This window comes from Oncorhynchus mykiss, chromosome 17 (assembly GCF_057628025.1).
Source record: "Oncorhynchus mykiss isolate SJ-2025 chromosome 17, ASM5762802v1, whole genome shotgun sequence".
Taxonomy (NCBI): domain Eukaryota; kingdom Metazoa; phylum Chordata; class Actinopteri; order Salmoniformes; family Salmonidae; genus Oncorhynchus; species Oncorhynchus mykiss.
The window spans coordinates 11,645,550-11,671,383 of NC_143038.1; the positions used below are offsets into that span (position 1 = coordinate 11,645,550).

General features: G+C 42.6%; 1 protein-coding gene and 1 pseudogene across 4 annotated transcripts in view; one reads left to right on the forward strand and one right to left on the reverse strand.

Annotated features, from left to right (window-relative positions):
- The window catches only part of LOC110493680 (E3 ubiquitin-protein ligase SMURF2), a 78,095-nt gene extending 66,910 nt beyond the window's left edge, over nt 1-11,185 (reverse strand). For 2 of the 4 annotated variants that reach the window (XM_021568085.3, XM_021568084.3), the window contains exon 1: nt 10,459-11,093. In XM_021568085.3, coding sequence (XP_021423760.3) covers nt 10,459-10,510 — 52 coding nt within the window. In that variant the 5' untranslated portion in view covers nt 10,511-11,093. Of the gene's footprint in view, nt 1-10,458 lie in introns of all 4 variants that reach the window. The other 2 variants (XM_021568086.3, XM_021568087.3) reach the window with 2 other exon arrangements.
- A 7,088-nt stretch (nt 11,186-18,273) lies between these two features.
- On the forward strand, nt 18,274-22,884 carry LOC149975728 (uncharacterized; annotated as a pseudogene).
- The last annotated feature ends 2,950 nt before the right edge of the window (nt 22,885-25,834 follow it).

The window sequence follows — 25,834 nt, forward strand, 5'->3', positions numbered from 1 at the left end:
ACATATGAAATACGAGTAATAAAAAAATGAATGAATGCGGAAAATTATTATTTGACGTGCAGTCATATTCAGGTCCTGATTGGTCAACAAGCTTATTTGACACATCAAAGTGTTAAATCGTATATTTTTTGACACGCAAAGACCCAAACGGCATTCCATAGAAATCCTGATAGAAAATGAAATGACTAAATAAATGAACAACTAAACGGCACAGCAAGTAAATGAAAGAAATAGGTTTTTATTATGTTTTACTGGTAATGGGGACATACGCAAATGCCAACAAAATTACCTTTTGGTCAGTGTGTGTATGTAACCTTTATTTAACTAGGCAAGTCAATTAAGAACAAATTCATATTTATCCAGCCTGGATTCGGACCAGGGACTGTCGTGACACCTCTTGCACTGAGATGCAGTGCCTTAACATACACGGACGCAGCTGTCTAACTATTTAACTGTACTAGAATGGTTAAAAAGGGAGCTAAAAAAATGTTGGGCAAGGAAAATATTGGATATCGTCCAAAAATGTCATATCGGCGCATCATTACCTAGTATACAGCCCATTTGGAAAGTATTGGTCAGGGACGTGACCAAGAACCCAATGGTCACTCTGACAGAGCTCCAGATTTCCTCTGTGGAAATGGAGAACCTTCCAGAAGGACAACCATCTCTGCGGCACTCCACTAATTAGGCCTTCATGGTAGTGGCCAGACAGCAGCCACTCCTCAGTAAAAGGCACAACAGCCCACTTGGAGTTTGCAAAAAGGCACCTAAAGGACTCTGACAATGAGAAACAAGATTCTCTGGTCTGATGAAACCAAGATTGAACTCGTTGGCCTGAATGCCAAGCATCCCGTCTGGAGGAAACCTGGCACCATCTCTACGGTGAAGCATGGTGGCAGCATCATGCTGTGGGGATGTTTTTCAGCGGCAGGGACTGGGAGACTAGTCAGGACTGAGGGAAAGATGAAAAGAGCAAAGTACAGAGAGTTCCTTGATGAACCCAATCAAACATCTCTGGAGAGACCTGAAAATAGCTGGGCAGCAATGCTCCTCATCCAACCTGACACAGCTTGAGAGGATCTGCAGAGAAGAATGGGAGAAACTCCCCAAATACAGGTGTGCCAAGCTTGTAGCACCATACCCAAGAAGACTGAAGGTTGTAATTGTTGCCAAAGGTGCTTCAACAAAGTACTAAGTAAAGGGTCTGAATACTTATGTAAATGTAAAATTTCAGTTATTTGTAATACATTTGGAAAATTTTCATCAAAAAAAGATTTTGCTTTGTTATTATGGGGTATTGTGTGTAGATTGATGAGGGAAAAAACAATGTATTACATTTTAGATTAAGGCTGTAACGTAACAAAATGTGGAAAAAGTCACGAGGTCTGAATACTTTCCGAATGCACCGTATGTCCATGTAAACTGAAAACAAATGTATCAATGAAACACAAGCCATAATCTTACACACCATACAGGGGCTCCCTCGCAGCATGAAAACCAAGAGAATGAAACTGAGATGGCCACAAACAGCATGGTGCTCCGTTCCCCGCCCGCAATATGGGACATGCCAGAATCAAAAACAAAAAACACACAGACCTTGTCCAATCTCCCACTTCTGGGGGTTATACTTAATCCTAGGATTCAGGGCTATAATAACAATAACATTATTTACTTGTTGTCTAGATCAAAGTTCAGTGTCTGCCAGAATTCTTAAGCCATAATTCTGAGAGTGCAGAACTTGCATGAATCATCAAAATGAGTAGAAACTCAGCACCAGAGAGGTTGAAGGTGCAGGTAGTTTTACAGATGCTTGGTCTGCGTCCCAAATGGCACCCTACCACCTTTCTAGTGCACTTCTTTTGACCAGAACCCATAGGGCTCTGGTCAAAAGAAGTGCACTATCTAGGGAATAGGTTGCCATTTCAGACAACGATGGTTTAAAAACAGCCACATTAGGCTAGACTACATTTTCCAATGACATGGCAAAACATTCAGCAGACATTTAGACAATCACTCCCTTTTAACGACTGAAACGCTTCATCTGTTAAACTGAAAAATCAAAGGGGAGTTGAATAGAGAACCATTGCTGAAGGAAACAGCTTCCTAAAAAGGGTCCTAAATCTATGTACTCTGTCTAAACCGCCTACACCTGCTGGCTCTGAGAAAAAGTATTTTGTGTGTGGTATCAACATGACAAAAATACATTTAGTCTACCCCAACCTCCCTCCCTTTCCTGTCTTGTCTGGCCAGGTGAACCGTGGATAACCGTATGTGTACACACTAGAGGTTTTTAATTTATTTGTAATAATGACAATTACAACAATACTGAATGAAGACTTATTTTAACTTAATTAATATAAGACATCAATAAAATCAATTTAGCCTCAAATAAATAATGAAACATGTTCAATTTGGTTTAAATAATGCAAAAACAAAGTGTTGGAGAAGAAAGTAAAAGTGCAATATGTGCCATGCAAGAAAGCTAACGTTTAAGTTCCTTGCTCAGAACATGAGACCATATGAAAGCTGGTGGTTCCTTTTAACACGAGTCTTCAATATTCCCAGGTAAGAAGTTTTAGGTTGTAGTTATTATAGGAATTATAGGACTATTTCTCTCTATACGATTTGTATTTCATTAACCTTTGACTATTGGATGTTCTTATAGGCACTTTAGTATTGCCAGTGTAACAGTATAGCTTCCGTCCCTCTTCTCACTCCTCCCTGGGCTCGAACCAGGAACACAACGACAACAGCCACCCTCGAAGCAGCGTTACCCATGCAGAGCAAGGGGAATAACCACTCCAAGTCTCAGAGAGTTATGTTTGAAACGCTATTAGCGCGCACCCCACTAACTAGCTAGCCATTTCACGTCGGTTACACCAGCCTAATCTCGGGGTTGATAGGCTGGAAGTCATAAAGAGCGCAATACTTGACGCACAACGAAGAGCTGCTGGCAAAACGCGCGAAAGTGCTGTTTGAATGAATGCTTACGAGCCTGCTGCTGCCTACCACCACTCAGTCAGACTGCTCTATCAAATCATAGACTTAGTTATAACATAATAAACACACAGAAATAAGAGCCTTAGGTCATTAATATGGTCAAATCCGGAAACTATCATCTCAAAAACAAGACGTTTATTCTTTCAGTGAAATACGGGACCGTTCCGTATTTTATCTAAGGAGTGGCATCCATTAGTCTAAATATTCCTGTTACATTGCACAACGTTCAATGTTATGTCATAATTACATAAAATTCTGGCAAATTAGGTGGCTCAAACTGTTGCATATACACTGACTCTGCGTGCAATGAACGCAAGAGAAGTGACACAATTTCACCTGGTTAATATTGCCTGCTAACCTGGATTTCTTTTAGCTAAATATGCAGGTTTAAAAATATATACTTCCATGTATTGATTTTAAGAAAGGCCTTGATGTTCATGGTTAGGTACACATTGGAGCAACGATACGCACCGCATCGATTATATGCAATGCAGGACACGCTAGATAAACTGTTAATATCATCAACCATGTGTAGTTAACTAGTGATTATGATTGATTGTTTGTTATAAGATAAGTTTAATGCTAGTTAGCAATTTACCTTGGCTTACTGCATTCGCGTAACAGGCAGTCTCCTCGTGGAGTGCAATGAGAGGCAGGTGGTTAGAGCATTGGACTAGTTAACTGTAAGGTTGCAAGATTGAATCTCCCGAGCTGACAAGGTAAAAATCTGTCGAACTGCCCCTGAACAAGGCAGTTAACCCACCATTCCTAGCCGTCATTGAAAATAAGAATGTGTTCTTAACTGGCTTGCCTAGTTAAATAAAGGTGTAAAAAAAAAAACATAATAATAAATAAATAAAATCGGCCAAATCGTTGTCCAAAAATACCGATTTGTCCGATTGTTATGAAAACGTCCCTAATTAAATCGGAAATTCCGATTAATCGGTCGACCTCTAATACACGTTGACGCTCCATCAGAGCCTTTCAATTCCCCACAGAAAATGTCAAACCACTGTCGATCCAGAGCGGCTAACTGAGCTGAGAACAAGACATGTCATCTTCTATCCAGAAAACACAGTTTGGCAATAAAGCAATCAATTGCCCAATTGCCAGTGATGTGCCAATTTCCAAACGGTCCAGTCAGACAGCTGTGCATTGCAAATCCATTAGGCAGATAAAAACAGTTAGACCCCATCTGCTAAGAGAGGGCCAGATTAAAGTTGAACTGTCTAGAGGACTCGTGATGATTAGACTTACAAATAACGTGAGGAAGTTCTAGTAATTTTAAGATCTGCAGTAGTTTAGACAAAACCCTCTTATCTGTGATTGATAAGTGAATTCCCTGAAGTGCATAATTCAAACAAATGTCTAACCAACACATGCAACAGATTAGCCTAACTGCCAGTGCCAGCCGGCAGCATGCATTAAATCCCACCAGACAGACTATGTAGCAGCAGGGCTCGCGTTAATGCAGAATACACAAAATAAAAAATAAATACGCATATAGAGTATCTTGCTGTGTTTTGTAAACAGATATGAAATGTTTCTTATTGTAATTTCTTCTCAGCATCAGACGAATTGTCACAGATAAATATATATATATATATTTAAACACTACTTTCAATATAAAACGTAGATGAAATTGTTTAAAACAGATTTTTGGAGTGTAGGGGTTTTGAAAATGCAGATTTCTATTCTGTAACGCAACCCCTGACCATACAATTAAGACACGATAAAGCCAATGACTGTACATACAACAACTAGTAATGAAGATAACCAAACCATTAAATCATTATTATTGCTCTGGGTTATCACTCGCTCTATTTGTTGGCTCACTGGCACACAGAGCAACATATATAAAGCAGACAGGCAGCGTAGGCATCCTGCCAGATAGAGACAGGATATGAAGGTTTCCATGTAAGAGGCGCCGTCCACCACGTGAACAGAACAGTGGACTGTGTGGAGGGACCCCTGGGGCAGCTCTGGGGGGGGGGGGGGGGGGGCTTCTGGGGCAGCTCTGCCGTGAAGCCCAGTCATCTGGAGTGAAGAGTGGAGTGGGGGGGGGGCTTCTGGGGCAGCTCTGCGTCGGAGCCCAGTCATCTAGAGTGGTGTGAGAGTGGCCGGGGCAGACTAAACAGAGCCGAGGAAGTCTGGATGTGCGTGGCAGCACCTGGCCGCAACACAAGCCCCCTCTCTCTCTCTATCCACAGATCACTGAAAAAAAGCTCTGGCTTGGACAAGGGCCATGCACACAGACTACACTGCACTATTCAGACTTCAATGCAGATGACACAGGACTCTCGAACATAGCCACTTACTGACCACAGCCAACACATATCACTAACTGCTCTTGGTCCTTTGTAGCTCAGTTGGTAGAGAATGGTGTTTGTAACGGCAGGGTAGTGGGTTCGCTTCCCAAGACCACCCATATGAAAAATGTATGCATGCATGACTAAGTCGCTTTGGATAACAGCGTCTGCTAAATGGCCTATTACAAGGGCCATGCACACAGACTACACTATTCGGCTATAGACTACACCGTTCAGACAGGGGTTTATTCAATGCAGATAACACAGGACCTTCTAAGTTACTGCTAACTGACCATAGCTGGAGCCCACACACTCAAATAGCCGGAGCCCACACACTCAAACAGACCTGCTCACTATATCACTCCCACAATGGCCATTCATTCACAGGTTAGAAAGACTGGCTCTGGTCTCACCCACACTCCTACTCTGTCTGACTGACATTCCTGGGGTTACTGATAAACTAGAGCAGGGGCATCAAACACATCGTTACCCCCGGGGGCCACATTCAGTCTTGAACGAGTTCAGGAGGGCTGCACTGAAAAGTGATTATATTTCCTTGCCGGCAAAAATCGGCAAAATAATTGTTCTCTATGCATCGCTTTTGGAATTTCCGATGCTCCCTGACTGTCTACTGATTGTTAAGAGAGCTGGACAGTCAAGAAAATGTATGAAAATAGGTTGAATATCATTTCTGCCCAGTTTCGATTTGGTTTAAGTCATTTGAAAGTATATCGAGTTCGTTTCCCCCCCGACAATTTAGTACTTTCTTACTCAACCCCCCGCCGGTCGTATCCTGCCCGCCAGCCGTATGTTCGACACCCTGACCTAGACATCCGGAGTCTAGATCCTGGGTTGTCAATCACTGCAGCTAGGAGGATTCATGATCTACAATATCATACAGGCATAATAGTGAGTGAGTCATCTGATGATTACCTTAAGGAAACAGTCAAGATTGATGATGACTGAGCTTTTGACAGGAGCCTTCAGAAAACTGAAGTTGACCGTCAGGTCATTCTCTATTAAACCTTACCGATTCTCCATTCCTCTGTTACTCCTGTAGCTTGTATGTATGAAGCAGACAGAGGCAACATGAAAAGACAACCTTGACTGAGGAAAGACCCGGGTAGGAAAAAAACAGAACAGAGACGGCAGGCCATCCCAGATGGGCTTCGCTTCAGTAAGCTACAATGAGTGTGAAATGTTTGAGCAGGCACACACTCCCCCCTCCGCTAGACACTTATCACACAGAAGGGTTGTCATAGAGGGAATGTTGTACTGACGTACAGAAAACTGAGTGACAGCTCATAGAACAAACATGTAAAAGAACAGCGAGAGGAGAGGGAGAAAAATAAAGCCAACTGCATGCAGTATGGAAAGGAGCATGTAGGCTGGTTGTGGTACCCTTGTGTTGTGGTTGTGGTACCCTTCTGGTAGTACCCTTGTGTCTTATAGAAAGGCATCAAGCCCCACATTTCAAGGCAGTGAACCGCAATACAGCCAATTCACCTGACTCTCCTCCCATTGATATTCAACAGGAGAGGCAAGGCAACACTGAGAAGCCTTTTCATTCCAACACAGAAACTTAGAGGAGATTGCTGCAATGGATTTCTGACAAAGCCTATTGATTGCGCTTTAAAATGGGTCAGACCGCTCTGCAGAGCTGGGCGGGCGGAGAGATCCGCGTGGCCAAATTAAGCCTCTGTCTGGACGGATGCGGTGCTGTCTTATTTACAAATGTTTTAGCGAATCCCCACCAAAAAAAGATCTAATTTGCTAATCAATATGGCTGCTAGGCTAAAACGTATTTGCAGCGGCCTTCACGTTGCGCGCAGATCGAGTTTGACCTGGGAAAATGGGTTTCACGCGGCGGTATACAAGCCAACACCAAGTGACAACAATAACACATGGGCGTGGTCTCTTCTCACTGTGTCGATTTAGATTAACAGCAAACGAATGCCTCTAATCTGCTTTCATTCAAAACATCTGGCCCAGTCTGCTAGACTGTGTAAACCAGCATTAACTTAATCCAGCTAGGAGGGTGGGTGGGACAGGACAGCACTGAGGGCAGTAAAACCAGCTCCCAATGCCATTTCAATTGTCTTGTTGGTGTCCCTTTACCACATGTAGGTTATCCTTCACAAAACACAATCAAATACATTTCCTTCATTTTAGGGGCAGGAGTCAACAGGGCTCCTAATTTAGCTCGGCATCACGTGCGGACGATACATCCTGCAGAAGAGTGTGTGTGTTCCCTTTGAGGACACACACAGGCTCGATTTCCTGACCACTGACAGTGAATGCTGAGACAGTGGCCCCTGCTAACTTTTCAAAAATGCACTCTCTCCCCACCGGCTAATGATCAGCCTAGGAAGGATGGAGGCGGGGCCTTTATCTTAAAATCGCCAGCTTCCTGGCTTTTCCCTACTTGCACACACTCAGCTCCTCCAGTGTCTCTTCCCTTAATGCTAGAGAGACTCAACAGTCTAAAGTGGCTTCCTTGTCTGCACTGACCTTCAGTCATGTGATAGTAGGTATCTAATATATTACATGAATCTAAGTGGGCTAGGCTAATAGCTTTCACCAGACAATTTGTGTCACATCGGTGCAGGAGGAAAAGAGGCCTAGATGGTGAGAAAAATACACTTATGACAGCTGAGACGCACCAGCTGTGATTGCAGACTGTGCTGCATAAGAGTGGATCTGAAACAATTCTTCCAGGCTGGTATTATATGCTCCCGGTGCTAACTGGAGGCGAAGGAGAAAATGGAGTTAGAATAGCTAGCCGTTTAGTAGTTAGCTCACAGCAGCAGGCAGTGTTATAGACAGACTAGATGCTAGCAGTGCGAACAGAAGCAATTGTCACCTCCCCGTAGTGTTGGGAATAGCGGCTTAGCGCCAGACTGTTCTATTTACTGCTTGGCAACGGCATTCCATTCAAAGCGGCAGGTGACTTCATCAGACAGCGACTGACGGAAAAAGCCCTGTGAGCAAACAATAACAGGACCGGTTCACACTAAACAATCCATCAATCCTGATCTGGGACCAGCAGTCGGGTGCCAAAGACTGTGGCTGGTGGAAAACAGTGCAGAAAAACACCCCAGCGTCTCCCCTCACAGACTAGCACTGATCTTAGATGTCTGTGGAATGCGACCTAACCGCTAGGGCCTTGATTAGCCCTAGCTATTCCTTGAGCGAAATTGCATCTGAGACGAGAGGAAATGGTAAATAAATTGCAAGGCAAAGCTGCAACTACTGACAGTTTGAATGTTGCCTCTAAATGGCAAACGTACAGACAAATGGCCTGAGAATACCTTCAGGCGTCTCCCAGACTGCTGGTAGCAGACACAGTAGTTTATTGACGATTACATTACGATTAGACAATAATGGCGGCTCAGTTCTAAATAGACTCTATAGACCCAAGGAAGATATAAGTGCTTAAGAGTAACCCAGCGAGCTCTACTGTCTGCAGCCCATCCGTTCCCCTATCCTAAATGACCACAGAGCAGACACACAGACCAGGGCAGAGGCCAGTCTACAACACACACACTTTAAAAAAATGTGCAACATCAAAATGTGTGGTGGTATTCCCCAGTTTGAGAGGAGCAGTGGTTTGAAGCGTTCTTCCCCTCCTCCGTGGTGTGAACGAGACAGAGGATGTTCCTTCGATCTAGAGACTCACAGTTCCTCTCTGTTTCACATTCCTGGGATTCTAAGTGAAGACCACTGCAGCAGCCCATTTAAAACCATTTCCCAAATGGAAATAAAACAGAGACCCAGGCCTTCACTGCACTAAGAGAGATAATTTTTTATTATCATTGCAGGACGCCTCATTATTGAAGAATAGCCTTGGCTTACTGCATCATAAAGGTCATGGGCAAAATATAAATGTACAGCCTTTTAAAAAGGTCAAACTAAGTACTAAGTAAACACTTCCAAAGTAATGGAATATTCCAAACAACCAGACAACTCTTGCCGGACCGCGAGGAACTCTTGTTCACTCAGTGCTTTTATCCGGCTAGTACATTACAATATTAAATATTTAATTTGGCTGGTCCCAGAAGATAGAGGGGTCTGGAAATCGATCTGATCATGAAGAAACATGAAACGCAGGGCATGCCATCGCCTCCTCTCCCCAGTCAAAACACTGCTTTCTCAAGTAAACAGAAAATGTTTGGGTTGTAAGACACTGAATGGGACTGAAAGTAAAAGGGGCTCATGCTGGCTTCTTTCCCTAAGGAATAGTGTCTTAAAACAAGGGGGATGCACTACAAGCTGAGGCTATGTAGAGGTGCTGAAAGTTCATTACAAACACAAATCAAAGTACTGATGGAAAATCTTGAAACACTAGTGCAGTAAACAATGGAAATATTAGCTACAAATGCAAACTATTTGGAACAGGCTTGCTGGTCTAAATAAATACTACATTTGGTAATGGTGCGTCAGTCTGCAGAGCTCTGGCTACTATGGGCAGTCTCTGCACACTCGGGCGGCAGGTAGCCTAGCGGTTAAGAGCTTTGGGCCAGTAACCGAAAAGTCGTTATTTTCAACAATCTGCGCTGTGATTCGAACTATGTCGATGTGCCCTTGAGCAAGGCATTTAACCCTAATTGATCATGTAAATCGCTCCTGAATGACTAAAATGTGTAACTATGTATAATAATGTCCCTGATAAATTAATAACACTAATTCAGATTGTAGGACAACACATGCAAGAAGTGACGAAGGGTGGGCAAACAACCGTTGCAAGTTGTAACAATTAATTAATGCAGCCATTGTGATAACCCCAAATGTGTTGGCTTTTTTTAATTGGAGAGTTCGCTAGCTAGCTAACAGTAAATCAACGTTATTCACGACTATGTCAGTTAACTAGCTAACTGGCTAGCTAGGTAAACTAACGTTGGCTAGTATTACAAACTGAAAAAAATAAACATTTACTTGTTAGAAAAACAGTATGCTTATTCGAAGCGTAGCTAACGACATTTGATCAGTGTGTTAGTAAATATAATATGGCGTTGTTGTGAATAAGAGTGTAAACATTCACGCAGAAAACTAGCCAACTACTATAGCTAGCTAGTAACGTTAGCTTGATAGCGCCATTAGCTAACAAGCAATTGAAGCTAGAGACAGCGAGAGGGTTTTACATTCTTACCTGTCAACCGCAGTTTCACTGGGCCATTTCTCCTAACTCCTTGATTAGACATGCCCGTTTGTGTTCCAGCTTGACGTGGGGTTATCAAAAATATGTATAATACATGTGTCTAGCTATTTCACAAAAATGAATTCCTATTTAACTCCTATGGCTATGGCAGTTTCACAGTGAATGAAGAAGAATGGAGTCACGGCACAGTGGCCCGGATGAGCACAGCTCTAGTGCTAAACACCACCGTCCCGAGCACATACTCCTAAAGAAACTCCTAAAATAAAAGGCTAATTTCCAATAAACCAGGATCTCCTCCCGAAAGAAACGGTGCTATATGACGTCCAAGGCTGCTTCAAAAGCCAAGGGTGAGCTCCTCTCCCGCTGGGGGTGGCATTTCTGCTTGAAGTGGTGGTAGCTGAAATTTCCAAGCAGAGATGTCTTGCTGGTCTCAATTTTTGGATAGTGACCCTCCCCTCTAGTGACATCACTCACAAGGTTAAAGCACAAGCACTAAATTGATGTACAATGTTAATTTAAATGAGAGGAAATTATTGGACATATGTAACCTTTTTTATGTTGTGTTCGTCAATATGGTACTGGTAGGCCCCCACAGCCTCTGTCACTGAGGACTGCCTCACTAGACTGATCTAAGGTCAGTTTTATGTTTCACCCGTCCTCATGGTTATGAATAGGTTTTGTGGAGCCATTGGAGGGTAAGCTGATCCTACACTTGTGTGTTCATTAAAGCATTGTCTGGACCTTTATGGCACAGGACTGTGGACATCCCCCACTTTCTGTCCGTTTCCCTTGAACCACTACATTACCAAACATAGCACAAGTATGCAGCACTAACTGGAGAGAAGGGGGCTGATATGTAGTAGTTTAAATCAGTGTTTCTCAATCAGGTATAGTAAACTACCCCTCATACTATACCTCATTCCTATCATAGACTATCCACAGGAGGGGGTACTAGGGAGACATAGGAACATAGGCCTAATGATTGGTTGCACGTAAGGGGTGCTTCTGGCAGAACATAATGTGATTGGAGGTAGGCCTACATTAACCAAAAAGAACCACTGGTCTACATGTCTAGCGCTGCCAAGTGGTGCAGGGGTCTAAGGCACTGCATCTCAGTGCTAGCGGCGTATTTCTCCATCTACTGGCTGCTTTCAGAAATGCATGAGACAAGCTAGAAGCCATATCACAGAATTTATAAGATTCAATGAATTGGGAAAGTTTGGCATAAAAATTTTTTCTCAGGACCCATCACTCAGCTGTTTCCCCAAAAAGTGTCTGGGTGCTCACTTTGTTGTTTTAATCTCAGATTGACCCTTTAAATTGGTAAAAAATATTGTTTAAAAGGACAGATGCAGATGTTGTTATAGCAATATCAAATAAATTATGGGTAACAAATAAGTACCTTACTGTAATAGATTTCCATTTAAATTGACAAAATTAGCTTTTCGGCAAAAATATATTTCTCAAGCAAGAATTTTGCTTGGACTGTCTGGGAGTGGTCTGAGTGGGGAGGGGAAAACTGAAAACTAGCTGTCAGAGGTTTGGAACTCTCTTTGTTATTGATGTATTAATCAATTTACTGCATGGTGATGTCACCATGGAAAGCTGAAACTCCTGCCTATGCAAACCTGCTGTTTGGAAGGTCCTATGTAGATTGTATTTTCAACAAGCAACTATCAGGAAATGACACTGATCAGTGTTAGTTTCATCATCTGTTGTACAATATGATCTAAAAGACATGAAAAACAGAATTTTGACTGCACTGGGCCCTTCAAATTTGGCATCAAAATAAACATCAACAGGCTATATCTTAGTTTACTTTTTAATAGAACTTTAATGAAAAACTCACACTTATTGAATTTAGTTAAAGGCGCAATCTGTAATATCAACAGCCTGAGTATCACTTTATTTGGTAAGCTGAGGGATGAAGCTGGACACACATACGAATAAGGACATTGCAACAGTAACGTTCTCCTACAATCTCTAACGACAGGAATAGAGCCACCACCAAACACGTCACTAGATAGGGTACTGACTTTCATATACACCACATCGACAAAGGAAGATTAAAAAGCCTTGAAAATAGAGCCACACATGTACAAAATATACATTTTATACACTGCTCAAAAAAATAAAGGGAACACTTAAACAACACAATGTAACTCCAAGTCAATCACACTTCTGTGAAATCAAACTGTCCACTTAGGAAGCAACACTGATTGACAATACATTTCACATGCTGTTGTACAAATGGAATAGACAACAGGTGGAAATTATAGGCAATTAGCAAGACACCCCCAATAAAGGAGTGGTTCTGCAGGTGGTGACCACAGATCACTTCTCAGTTTCTATGCTTCCTGGCTGATGTTTTGGTCACTTTTGAATGCTGGCGGTGCTTTCACTCTAGTGGTAGCATGAGACGGAGTCTACAACCCACACAAGTGGCTCAGGTAGTGCAGCTCATCCAGGATGGCACATCAATGCGAGCTGTGGCAAGAAGGTTTGATGTGTCTGTCAGCATAGTGTCCAGAGCATGGAGGCGCTACCAGGAGACAGGCCAGTGCATCAGGAGACGTGGAGGAGGCCGTAGGAGGGCAACAACCCAGCAGCAGGACCGCTATTTCCGCCTTTGTGCAAGGAGGAGCAGGAGGAGCACTGCCAGAGCCCTGCAAAATGACCTCCAGCAGTCCACAAATGTGCATGTGTCTGCTCAAACGGTCAGAAAGACTCCATGAGGGTGGTAGAGGGCCCGACGTCCACAGGTGGGGTTGTGGGGGTTGTGCTTACAGCCCAACACCGTGCAGGACGTTTGGCATTTGACAGAGAACACCAAGATTGGCAAATTCGCCACTGGCGCCCTGTGCTCTTCACAGATGAAAGCAGGTTCACACTGAGCACATGTGACAGAGTCTGGAGACGCCGTGGAGAACGTTCTGCTGCCTGCAACATCCTCCAGCATGACCGGTTTGGCAGTGGGTCAGTCATGGTGCTCGCCAGAGGTAGCCTGACTGCCATTAGGTACCGAGATGAGATCCTCAGACCCCTTGTGAGACCATATGCTGGTGCGGTTGGCCCTGGGTTCCTCCTGCAAGACAATGCTAGACCTCATGTGGCTGGAGTGTGTCAGCAGTTCCTGCAAGAGGAAGGCATTGATGCTATGGACTGGCCCGCCCGTTCCCCAGACCTAAATACCAATAGGGCACATCTGGGACATCATGTCTCGCTCCATCCACCAACACCACGTTGCACCACAGACTGTCCAGGAGTTGGCGGATGCTTTAGTCCAGGTCTGGGAGGAGATCCCTCAGGAGACCATCCGCCACCTCATCAGGAGCATGCCCAGGCATTGTAGGGAGGTCATACAGGCACATGGAGGCCACACACACTACTGAGCCTCATATTGACTTGTTTTTAGGACATTCCATCAAAGTTGGATCAGCCTGTAGTGTGGTTTTCCACTTTTAATTTTGAGTGTGACTCCAAATCCAGACCTCCATGGGTTGATACATTTGATTTCCATTGATAATTTGTGTGTGATTTTGTTGTCAGCACATTCAACTATGTAAAGAAAAAAGTATTTAATAAGAATAGTTCATTCATTAAGATCTAGGATGTGTTATTTTAGTGTTCCCTTTATTTTTTTGAGCAGTGTATATACACATACAGAAATATATGTACATGACAGTAGGCCAGTTAGATAGTGCAATGTGTATAGACCTACCAGCAACAGGCGAGAGCTACAGGAAGAGGCCATTGATGGCAGCTATAGCCTTAATGATAATGGAGCCATGAGCTCTGGCGGTCCTCAGGCTAGGCACTCTGAAATGATGCCCTGAGGACAGCAGCTGGAACTTCTGTTACAGGGGGTGAGAGGGGTCCCCCAATATAGAGGTAGCCTTACGTGCTTGTTAAATAGGTCAGTTAGACTGGACTGAGTGACACCTGTAATCTTAGAACAAAGGTTTTTTTAAACATTATATAGCCTAGGACTACTTTCTGATGGACTAGAGACAAGATTTGAAGGTGAGCCTAGGTTTTGAAAAAGTTTATAGGAAAGGAGAAATGTGATTTGTGTGTGTCTGAGATGCGCTGTTGGCTTTGATTGGTGGGTCTTTTTAGGACTTGTGTGTGTGTGTGTGTGATTCGCTAATTCTCTTTATGTCCATTCAGAAAGTTTCCTAAAGTAGCCTGTCATAATAGAATGGAAATGAGCATAACTACAATTTAAACAAATCAGGATGATCATCATGTGTGAGGAATGACGGCAGCTGACAATTTCGTGTTTCCTTCCAGTGCAATGCAACTGAAGCTGGGATTGAGGGGGAATTTTTGTCTGACCAGTATTTTTCTCCGCTCATACTAGAGTATCAAATCAAACAGATTGATTTTCGCTGTTCTCACTAACGGCAAATAGCTGCATTCTTGTTCGTATGTTTTCCTGTTTTTATGAATAAGCTTATTTTGATCAAATCCCCCATTTGCACACAAAAAAAACGTACTCGTCAGCTTGCAATACAATATTTTAACCACTACACATAGTGTACACATAGTCTAAAATTTGCGGGGAGATGGAGGTGAGCACATTCTCATGTCCAATTACGTTTTTATAAATGCCAAATTTAGCGGGAAATCTGGCGCATACACATTTTGGGGTATATTTTGTATGTAAGCACGGTTTATAAATGTGGCCCCTGAAGCCTGTATTGAGAGGCTTAGTGGCACTGCTAGCTTCCTCTCTGGGCTTTGACCTTGTCTTGAATCCATCAATAGCCTGAGACTAGGTGTGTTGTAGGCTACAATATTAAGAGGAAATTATAGTCCTAAAAATGCTTTCCAATTGCACTGACTCACCCAATGATGCGCAGCTCACTCACTTGGTGATGGCCAATGCGTTCTTGCCGAAAGCCTCTCTGGTTATAGGCTACTTCTTTGCAGGGGCACAACTTTCACTGAGGACATGGGGGGGACCCCCTTCTGAATTTGTATTTTGTCCCCCCCAGTTTTATCATTGGAATGTGATACAAAACAAGGCAACGATTTGCTTTAGGACCATGCGGACGCCTCCAAGCAGTCGGGTAGGCTGTTTGGAGTGTTTATCGGACAAAAAATAAATGTTGTATGTATATATATTTTTTTTATGCCCCCCCCCACTTCTAAAACCAAAGTTGCGCCCCTGCTTCTTTGTAAAACAATATTGGAAGTTGATCAAATATTTTGGTAGACTACAGCACACAGATTCGTATTTTCTTTTCAGCAGGAGCCATTGTTTTCCAACCTGTGTTTTTCCGCAATTATATTTGAAATATTGTGAAAAGTCCTGTTTTGTCGGCCATGCCTTGTTATTGGGCTACACACAATCAATACACTGCTGGGATTTATTTTAAAGAAACTATTGATCCTCTGAGGCTAAATTATAGGCCTCATGATGCAGTAGGATATTCTTAATTATTTCATTTCTTACCAGGCAGCAGTAATTCTATACATTTGGGCAATTTATTTTAAAAAATTCAGGGGTGCTACAGCTCCTCGAGAACCCCTCACACGGCTATGATTCTATAAGGAAATAAATTAAGTGCAACGCTGGAGAGATGAGAGTTGCAGAGTCATGTCTATCAGAGCTGAGGGAGAGAGACAATAGAACGTGTGCAAACCATAAACCCAAGCTGGCCCAACCCCAATCAACTCTGAAAATCGACTTTTTCTTGGAGGGGCCAGGAGAATTAAGGAAGAGGCAACTCTAAATAACTTTGATAGCTTTTGTTATAATTTGTATTTTGCAAAAAGCGCAAGAAAAAAATGCATGCCGAGAGAGGTACCGGATCTGGCTCAAATTAAGTTACCGGGGAAAAGTCATGTAAAACATTGTTGAATTCAAACGTTCTGCTAACAGGTCCACAACAATTTGCCATTGTTTTCTCTTTCAGAAACGGACACAGTTTTTACCCAAATACAGCATAAATTGATGCAAAAGATTAAAGCATTCCGCCAACCCAGTAAATAGACCAGTAGCTTATGTTAAATATTTTACAGTAGCCTATAGGCTACAGTATTACTGTGCGATAGGAGAGTGACATCATTGCCTATTTAATCTCAGAGAGTAAAGCAAGGTAGGACACATAAACCCAATAATCGATTGATTAACTAAATATTGAATAACAATTCGTCTTTTGCATAGAAGTGTGAGCTGTAGCCTTTAGCCTACTTTGAAATGATTTTGAATATACAATAAATCTTGCAGAATGCGCAGACAGGCACTTGCTATAGTCAGCATGCATGTTTTAGAAAAGGTTACTGCAAAATATGAAAATATTCTGCCCACCTCTACAGAAATGTGATCCAAATGGCCATAGCTCTTTCTTTTAAAAACGGCCTTGGCCCAATTACAAATAGTTCCAAATTATACAGCAAATAAAGCACATTATTGACACCCTTAAAGGTGGCTGGAATATATTTTCCAGGCTGGATTTTAATGCTGGTTCATGCCTGCACATTTTTAGGACCGGTATAAATCTCAATATTTGTGTACATGCGCAGACTTTTCATAAATGGCACACACAGGAATTGAGTGTGACATTTACGTAACAGTTACAAATGAGGCGCCTGTGGAGCAGACAGACATACGGTTATCTAGCTCTGCAGCCCTGTGCATGAAGGCAGCTGAGTCAACTCCACTGGTAGCTCCACTGCACTGATCCCCTGCTCTCCATCTATCACAATTCTCCACCTCTTAGTTCTAGTCTCTGCCGTCTCTGCGTGTGATAAATAAACAGAAAACAGTACATATCTTCTCTGTCGGTGTCCTTGCCGAGTCCTAATGCAACCTGTTTTATAACAGCAGCTCCACACAGACTCCACAGCTGATCACCCCACTCTGTCTTTGGACCCAGAGCCCACACATATTAAAGAGGAACAGGAGGAACTCAGGACCAGTCAGGAGAAAGAGCAGCTTCAATGGCTGGAGGCGGTTATCACAGAGTTCATATTCACTGCTTCCTGTGTGAAAGTGAATGTGATGTTACGAAACCAATATCTAGCCTACTGATGATGTGGCTCCACTCGTTATATCTATCTCTCTAAAAGCGTATGCGACTAGGTGTTGAATGCACAGTATGTACTCGGGAGCCAGCAACCTTACCTTAGGTCCAGGGATAGCTCAGTCAGTACTCCCATGGTAGGCCAGTCCAAGCAGATTATTATTTATTCAGACGGTGACAAAACATGAAAATATACAAAAAGGAAAACAGTACAAAAAGGCATGCCAAAAACTGTAATACAAAACAAACCAAGGCAGGCTGAGAGACTTCCTGCCACCTCACACACACTAGGTCACACTCCTCTTGACGGCTTGACAGGTGAGTTTTAACAAAAAATAAAGCCAGCTCATAGCAAGTGTTTCTGGACCTTTACTGTGGTCAAAGAGCTTAGAGTGGGCCCAATGGACACTATACAGTACAAATATTGATTGTATGTCCATAAAACCATGTTCCAGTCTACTCACTAAAGTCCCTAGAATAGAAAACAGGGGTCAGCGAGGTCATAGCATTTTAATAACTGCACTCTCTGATTTAGTGCACACTCATATCAGTCCCAAGCCGTTGCAGTTGTCAGGAGTCGCCTGTATTACAAAGTGTTGTCTTTCAGTTCATGCAAGAAATGATCATCCAAGATCACCCTTTTACTGATTATAACTTCCCCACATTAAGTTACCTATTTCCATCATCACTGGTCTGTAGTGAAACTCCATACACATGGGGGGTGGGGCTGTGATGTGTTTATGGGCTCACCACCCACTGATACAGAGGAGTTTGTGGCAACCATTCTTTCATTGTGAACGAAGCGAATACGAAGCGAATACTAACTGAAAATGCCTAAACTACAGTTGTTGCATGCGTTTTTAAATGAGCGTTTAACGGCGGCTGCTGTGGAGATTTTCGGAGCAGTTGAGAAAACGGTAGCGGAGTACCAGGAAGAGAATTATCGTTGTTAGCGAAGGATACATTCAACACATCGCAAGTATTGTGATATGCCTCTGACTATAAGTGTTTTGGGTGAAACCAAATAGTTTAGATTTGGTTGATCAAGGACGCCAGGGTACGAGACACATCCACAACAACCTGTTTGTAAACAACATCATTGGAGGAAGCAACTGGAACCCCTCTTTGTACTTCTATTGGGCCATTTTTAAATGAGCAACTGTTTTTCAGTTGCTCATTAGAAAAACAAGATTTCAGTCTTGGGTGTGATTCCTGACTGATTCTGCATTTGGTTAATGTTGTTTGTCCCTCATGAGACACTCTAGACGCTGAAGCCTATTTCACGTCCTCAAAATCCCCAGAATGAATCTAAGATAACTAAAGAAATCTGTAATAAATGTTGTGCAATTTTACATATAAGTAAGGTGTTTGGTGCAGTATGTCTCAAGTAAAAAAGAAAGAAAGTGTGATATCTTATGAAAGTAAACAAAGTCTGGCAGCTGGGTAGGACTGTCTACTATTGGATAGAGAGCAATCACTGCAGTTGTTCAACCTATGTTAGTGGGCAAATGGACATCTTCAAATCAAAACCCAACCTTCATTTACCTGTTGTGATGCATGGATGTTCCAAACTCCGCTTTTGCATTACCCATATAGTTGTTAAAGGTTATACAAAGGCAGCACAGGGGTCAGATCAGTGGTCAGGGTTGATATGCATAAAAAAATACATATTCATAATAAGATCATCCATCAATGCATTACCACTTACATTGCCTTCAGAATGTATACACACCCCTTGACTTTATCCACATTTTGTTGTTACAAATTGGGACTAAAATGAATTTTGTCCTTTTTCAAAGATCTACTGTAATAAATAAAACAAAGATCTTCATTAGATAATTATTCAACCACCTGAGTTAATACATGTTAGAGTCACCTTTAGCAGCGATTACAACCGTGAGTCTTTTTCGGTAAACACACCTGGATTGTGCAATATTGTTTTCACAATATTCTTTTTTAAACTTCTCAAGCTTTGTCAAGTTGGTTGTTGATCATCGCTAGACAGCCATTTTCAAGTCTTGTCATGGATTTTCAAGCTGGTTTAAGTCAAAACTGTAACTAGTCCACTCAGGAACATTCAACGTCATCTTGGTAAGCAACTCCAGTGTATATCTGGCCTTGTGTTTTAGGTTATTGTCCTGCTGAAAGGTGAATTTGTCTTTAGAAAGCAGACTGAACCAGGTTTTCCTCTCGGATTTTGCCTGTGCTTAGCTTTTCATTTATTTTTATCGTTAAAAAAAAACTTCATTGTCTTTGCCGAAGAAGGGCATATCCATAACATGATGTAGCCACCACCATGCCTGAAAATAATGCATGAAGAGTGGTACTCAGTGATGAGATGGAATTGCCCCAAACACACAGTGCCTTCAGAAAGTATTGATATATTCTCACCCATCTACACACAATACCCCACAATGATCAAGTGAAAACATGTTTTTAGGCATTTTTGCAAATTTATTGAAAATTAAAGACAGTAATATCTCATTTGCATAAGTATTCACACCCCTTTGCTATGAAACTCCAAATTGGAGCTTGTGTGCATCCAATTTCCTTTGATCATTCTTGAACTATAACTACAACTTGATTGTCTATATAAGGTACCACAGTTGACAGTGTATGTCAGAGCAGAAACTACCATGAAGTCCAAGGATCTGTATGAAGAACTCTGAGATAGGATTGTGATGAGGCATATAGCTGGGGAAGGGTATAAAACAATTTCTAGGATGTTGAATGCTACCAAGAGCATAGTGGTCTCCATCATTGGGAAATTGAAAAAATATGGAACTAACCAGACTCTGCCTAGAGCTGGCAGTCCGACCAAACTGAACAACTGGGCAAGAAGGACCTTGGTCAGAGAGGTGACCAAGAACCCAGTGACCACCCTGACAGAACTACAGAGTTCCTTGGCAGAGATGGGAGAACCTGCCAGAAGGACAACAGTCTCTATTGCACTTCGCAAATCTGGGCTTTATGGGAGGGTGGCCAGAAGGAAGCCACTCCTGATAGCATAAGGCAAAAGATTATGTGGTCTGATCAGACAAAATTGTTACTCTTTGGCCTGAAGGCACTATGTCTGGAGGAAACCAGGCACACCTCATCACCTGTCTAACACCAATCCTACCATGATGCATGGTGACGTCAGCATCATGGCAGTGCGCGCTAACCAAGGTTGCCAGGTGCGTGGTGTTTCCTCTGACACATTGGTGCGGCTGGCTTCCGGGTTGGATGCGCGCTGTGTTAAAAAGCAGTGCGGCTTGGTTGGGTTGTGTATCGGAGGACGCATGACTTTCAACCTTCGTCTCTCCCGAGCCCGTACGGGAGTTGTAGCGATGAGACAAGATAGTAGCTACTAAAACAATTGGATACCACGAAATTGGGGAGGAAAAGGGGTAAAAAAATAAAAGATAGAACTGCCAAAGGGGGTGGAGTTGCAATCTACTTCTATGGCCCAAGCAAGTCTCTTCTTATTATTGTGGTGTCCTTTAGTAGTGGTTTCTTTGTAGCAATTTGACCATGAAGGCCTGATTCACGCAGTCTCCTCTAAATAGTTGATTTTGGGATGTGTCTGTTACTTGAACTCTGAAGCATTTGGGCTGAAATCTGAGGTTCAATTAACTCGAATGAACTTATCCTCAGCAGCAGAGGTAACTCTGGGTCTTCCTTTCCAGTGACGGTCCTCATGAGAGCCAGTTTCATCCTAGCGCTTGAGTGTTTTTGCAACTGCATTTGAAGAAACTTTCAAAGTTCTTGACATTTTCTGGATTGACTGACTTTCATGTCTTAAAGTAGTGATGGACTGTCGTTTCTCTTTGCTTATTTGGCCTGTTCTTGACATAATTTGGACTTGGTCTTTTACCAAATAGGGCTATCTTCTGTATACCACCCTTACCATGTCTCAACACAACTGATTGGCTCAAACGCATTAAGAAGGAAAGAAATTCCACAAATTTAAAAGGCACACCTGTTAACCTGTTAATTGAAATGCATTCAAGGTGACTACCTCATGAAGCTGGTTGAGAGAATGCCAAGAGTGTGCAAAGCTGTCAAGGCAAAGGGTGGCTATTTGAAGAATCTGTTAACACTTTTTTTTGGTTACTACATGATTTCATATGTGTTATTTCATAGTTTGATGTCTTCACTATTATTCTAAAATGTAGAAAATTGTCAAAATAAAGAAAAACCCTTGATTGACTGTGTCCAAACTTTTGACTGGTACTGTATATATTTTATAGAGATGAAGGGTTTTTATGTATGGTATACATTATGGTATAGATGACCTCTGCTCCTCCTCGCCTTCCCTCCAGAGTCCCTTCAGTTATCTGTTGCTGTCACTGAAGACGAGGTTCCCCCTAAGCAGCAGCACTCTGAGCAGGAGTGGAGAACCAGTCTGCAGTAGGAGGACCTAGAACCCACACAGATTAAAGAGGAACAGGAGGAACTCTGGACCTGTCAAGAGGAAAAGCAGCTTCAAGAGCAGGAGGATGATATCATAGTTTTCAAATTCCCTCCAATTTGTGTGAAAAGTAAATGTGATCAGGAGAACACAATTCAGTCCTTTTCTCTTCCCCAACCCCAGACAGTGGAGAACAGAGACATTAACTCTAAACCAGTTGAACTTCCACATTTTGTCACTGTTACACATCTAGAGGGTCTCAACATTCCCTGTGACCCTCCAGAAAATCAAAACAATACCTTCAGCTAGAGCTCAACTGTAAGCAGCGACCCAGTAGGACTTGACAGGAGCCCACCATTGAATTCCAACCCATCAATGAGGGAACACTGTTGGAAACCCAGCACCACGTCTAGAAAAACTCACCACTGCTGTGACTGTGGTGAAATATTTGCTTTGACAGTTGATCTACAGGGGCATGTGACTCTCGCCAAGAAGAGACCTAGCGAATGCCGCCTCTGCAAAATACACTACAACTCCACCTGTAAATTGAAGGCCCATGTCAGACTCTGTCACATGGAGAAACCCTGCACCTGCCCCTTTTGTGGAAAGACCTTCAAACTCAAAGGACATCTGTCCAGACATATGAGGATTCACACAGGAGAGAAACCATTTGGCTGTGGTGACTGTGGGAAGAGCTTCATTCAGAAGGGGGACCTAAGGAGGCATGCACTGACTCACACTGGAGAGAAACCATTTAGCTGTGGTGAATGTGGGAAAAGCTTCAATCGGAAAGGGAACTTGAACTTGCACATACTGACTCACACAGGAGCGAACGTCCACAAAGAAAGAAAACTGAATGAAAACACAGAGGAAGCGAATTAGGACAAAGACATATTGTTAGGAGATGGACAACTCTTTGGAAAAGCAAAGCAAATCTGGATCATTCATTCTATGGATTTTAGATAAATAGATGTCATGAATTTACTTTTGTAAAACATTCTATGAACAATAAAGTTAAATTATATATAACAGTACAGAGTACAGTAGTTAAACATACAGGCTTTCTGTTCAGTCTCTTGATGTTTTCATGTCATTATAAACTGGAATTCCTGGTAGTTTGTTTTGGAATGTCTCCAGAATAGTCTGACGGATGTTATTGATACATAAAATTTAAAAAATGAATACTTCCAGAAAATATGTCCTTGCACATGTCCAATATAATTTTGTTAATATATTTTGTATTTATATATATATATATATATATATATATATATATATATATATATATATATACACACACACACACACACACACAGTTTAAGTCGGAAGTTTACATACAGTGCCTTGCGAAAGTATTCGGCCCCCTTGAACTTTGCGACCTTTTGCCACATTTCAGGCTTCAAACATAAAGATATAAAACTGTATTTTTTTGTGAAGAATCAACAACAAGTGGGACACAATCATGAAGTGGAACGACATTTATTGGATATTTCAAACTTTTTTAACAAATCAAAAACTGAAAAATTGGGCGTGCAAAATTATTCAGCCCCCTTAAGTTAATACTTTGTAGCGCCACCTTTTGCTGCGATTACATCTGTAAGTTGCTTGGGGTATGTCTATCAGTTTTGCACATCGAGAGACTGAAATTTTTTCCCATTCCTCCTTGCAAAACAGCTCGAGCTCAGTGAGGTTGGATGGAGAGCATTTGTGAACAGCAGTTTTCAGTTCTTTCCACAGATTCTCGATTGGATTCAGGTCTGGACTTTGACTTGGCCATTCTAACACCTGGATATGTTTATTTTTGAACCATTCCATTGTAGATTTTGCTTTATGTTTTGGATCATTGTCTTGTTGGAAGACAAATCTCCGTCCCAGTCTCAGGTCTTTTGCAGACTCCATCACGTTTTCTTCCAGAATGGTCCTGTATTTGGCTCCATCCATCTTCCCATCAATTTTAACCATCTTCCCTGTCCCTGCGGAAGAAAAGCAGGCCCAAACCATGATGCTGCCACCACCATGTTTGACAGTGGGGATGGTGTGTTCAGGGTGTGAGCTGTGTTGCTTTTACGCCAAACATAACGTTTTGCATTGTTGCCAAAAAGTTACATTTTGGTTTCATCTGACCAGAGCACCTTCTTCCACATGTTTGGTGTGTCTCCCAGGTGGCTTGTGGCAAACTTTAAACAACACTTTTTATGGATATCTTTAAGAAATGGCTTTCTTCTTGCCACTCTTCCATAAAGGCCAGATTTGTGCAATATACAACTGATTGTTGTCCTATGGACAGAGTCTCCCACCTCAGCTGTAGATCTCTGCAGTTCATCCAGAGTGATCATGGGCCTCTTGGCTGGATCTCTGATCAGTCTTCTCCTTGTATGAGCTGAAAGTTTAGAGGGACGGCCAGGTATTGGTAGATTTGCAGTGGTCTGATACTCCTTCCATTTCAATATTATCGCTTGCACAGTGCTCATTGGGATGTTTAAAGCTTGGGAAAACTTTTTGTATCCAAATCCGGCTTTAAACTTCTTCACAACAGTATCTCGGACCTGCCTGGTGTGTTCCTTGTTCTTCGTGATGCTCTCTGCGCTTTTAACGGACCTCTGAGACTATCACAGTGCAGGTGCATTTATACGGAGACTTGATTACACACAGGTGGATTGTATTTATCATCATTAGTCATTTAGGTCAACATTGGATCATTCAGAGATCCTCACTGAACTTCTGGAGAGAGTTTGCTGCACTGAAAGTAAAGGGGCTGAATAATTTTGCACGCCCAATTTTTCAGTTTTTGATTTGTTAAAAAAGTTTGAAATATCCAATAAATGTCGTTCCACTTCATGATTGTGTCCCACTTGTTGTTGATTCTTCACAAAAAAATACAGTTTTATATCTTTATGTTTGAAGCCTGAAATGTGGCAAAAGGTCGCAAAGTTCAAGGGGGCCGAATACTTTCGCAAGGCACTGTATGTAAACATTATTAAAGTGGCATTATTCAAAGTGACTAGTGATCCATTTATTAAAGTAGCCAATGGTTTGAGTCTGTATGTAGGCAGCAGCCTCTCTGAGTTAGTGATTGCTGTTTAATTAACAGTCAGAGATAGATAGAAGCTGTTCTTCAGTCTCTCTGTCCCAGTGTTGATGCACCTGTACTGACCTCACCTTCTGGATGGTAGCGGGGTGAACAGGCAGTGGCTCAGGTGGATGTTGTCTTTGATTATATTTTTGGCCTTCCTGTGACATCGGGGGCTGTAAGTGTCCTGGAGGGCAGGTAGTTTTCCCCCGGTGATGTGTTGTGCAGACCGCACCACCCTCTGGAGAGCCTTGCGGTTGAGGGCGGTGCAGTTGCCGTGCCTTGCGGTGACACAGCCTGACAGAAAGCTCTCAACTGCGCATCTGTAAAAGTTTGTCAGAGTTTTAGGTGACAAGCCAAATTTCTTCAGCCTCCTGAGGTTGAAGAGGCGCTGTTGAGCCTTCTTCACCACACTGTCTGTGTGGGTGGACCATTTCAGTTTGTCTGTGATTTGTAAGCCGAGGAACTTAAAACTTTCCACCTTCTCCACGACTGTCCCGTCGATGTGGATAGGGGGGTGCTCCCTCTGATTTTTTCTGAAGTCCACGATCATCTCCTTTGTTTTGTTGACATTGAGTGAGAGGTTGTTTTCCTGACACCACACGCTGAGTCCCCTCACCTCCTCCCTGTAGGCTGTCTCGTCGTTGTTGGTAATCAAGCCCACTACTGTTGTGTCGTCTGCAAACTTGATGATTGAGGTGTCAGCGAAGTGGAGATGGTGTTTCCTACCTTCACCACCTGGGGGCGGCCTGTCAGAAAGTCCAGGGCCCAATTGCACAGGGCGGAGTTGAGACCCAGGGCCTCAAGCTTAATGATGAGCTTGGAGGGTACTATGGTGTTGAATGCTGAGCTGTAGTCAATGAGCAGCAT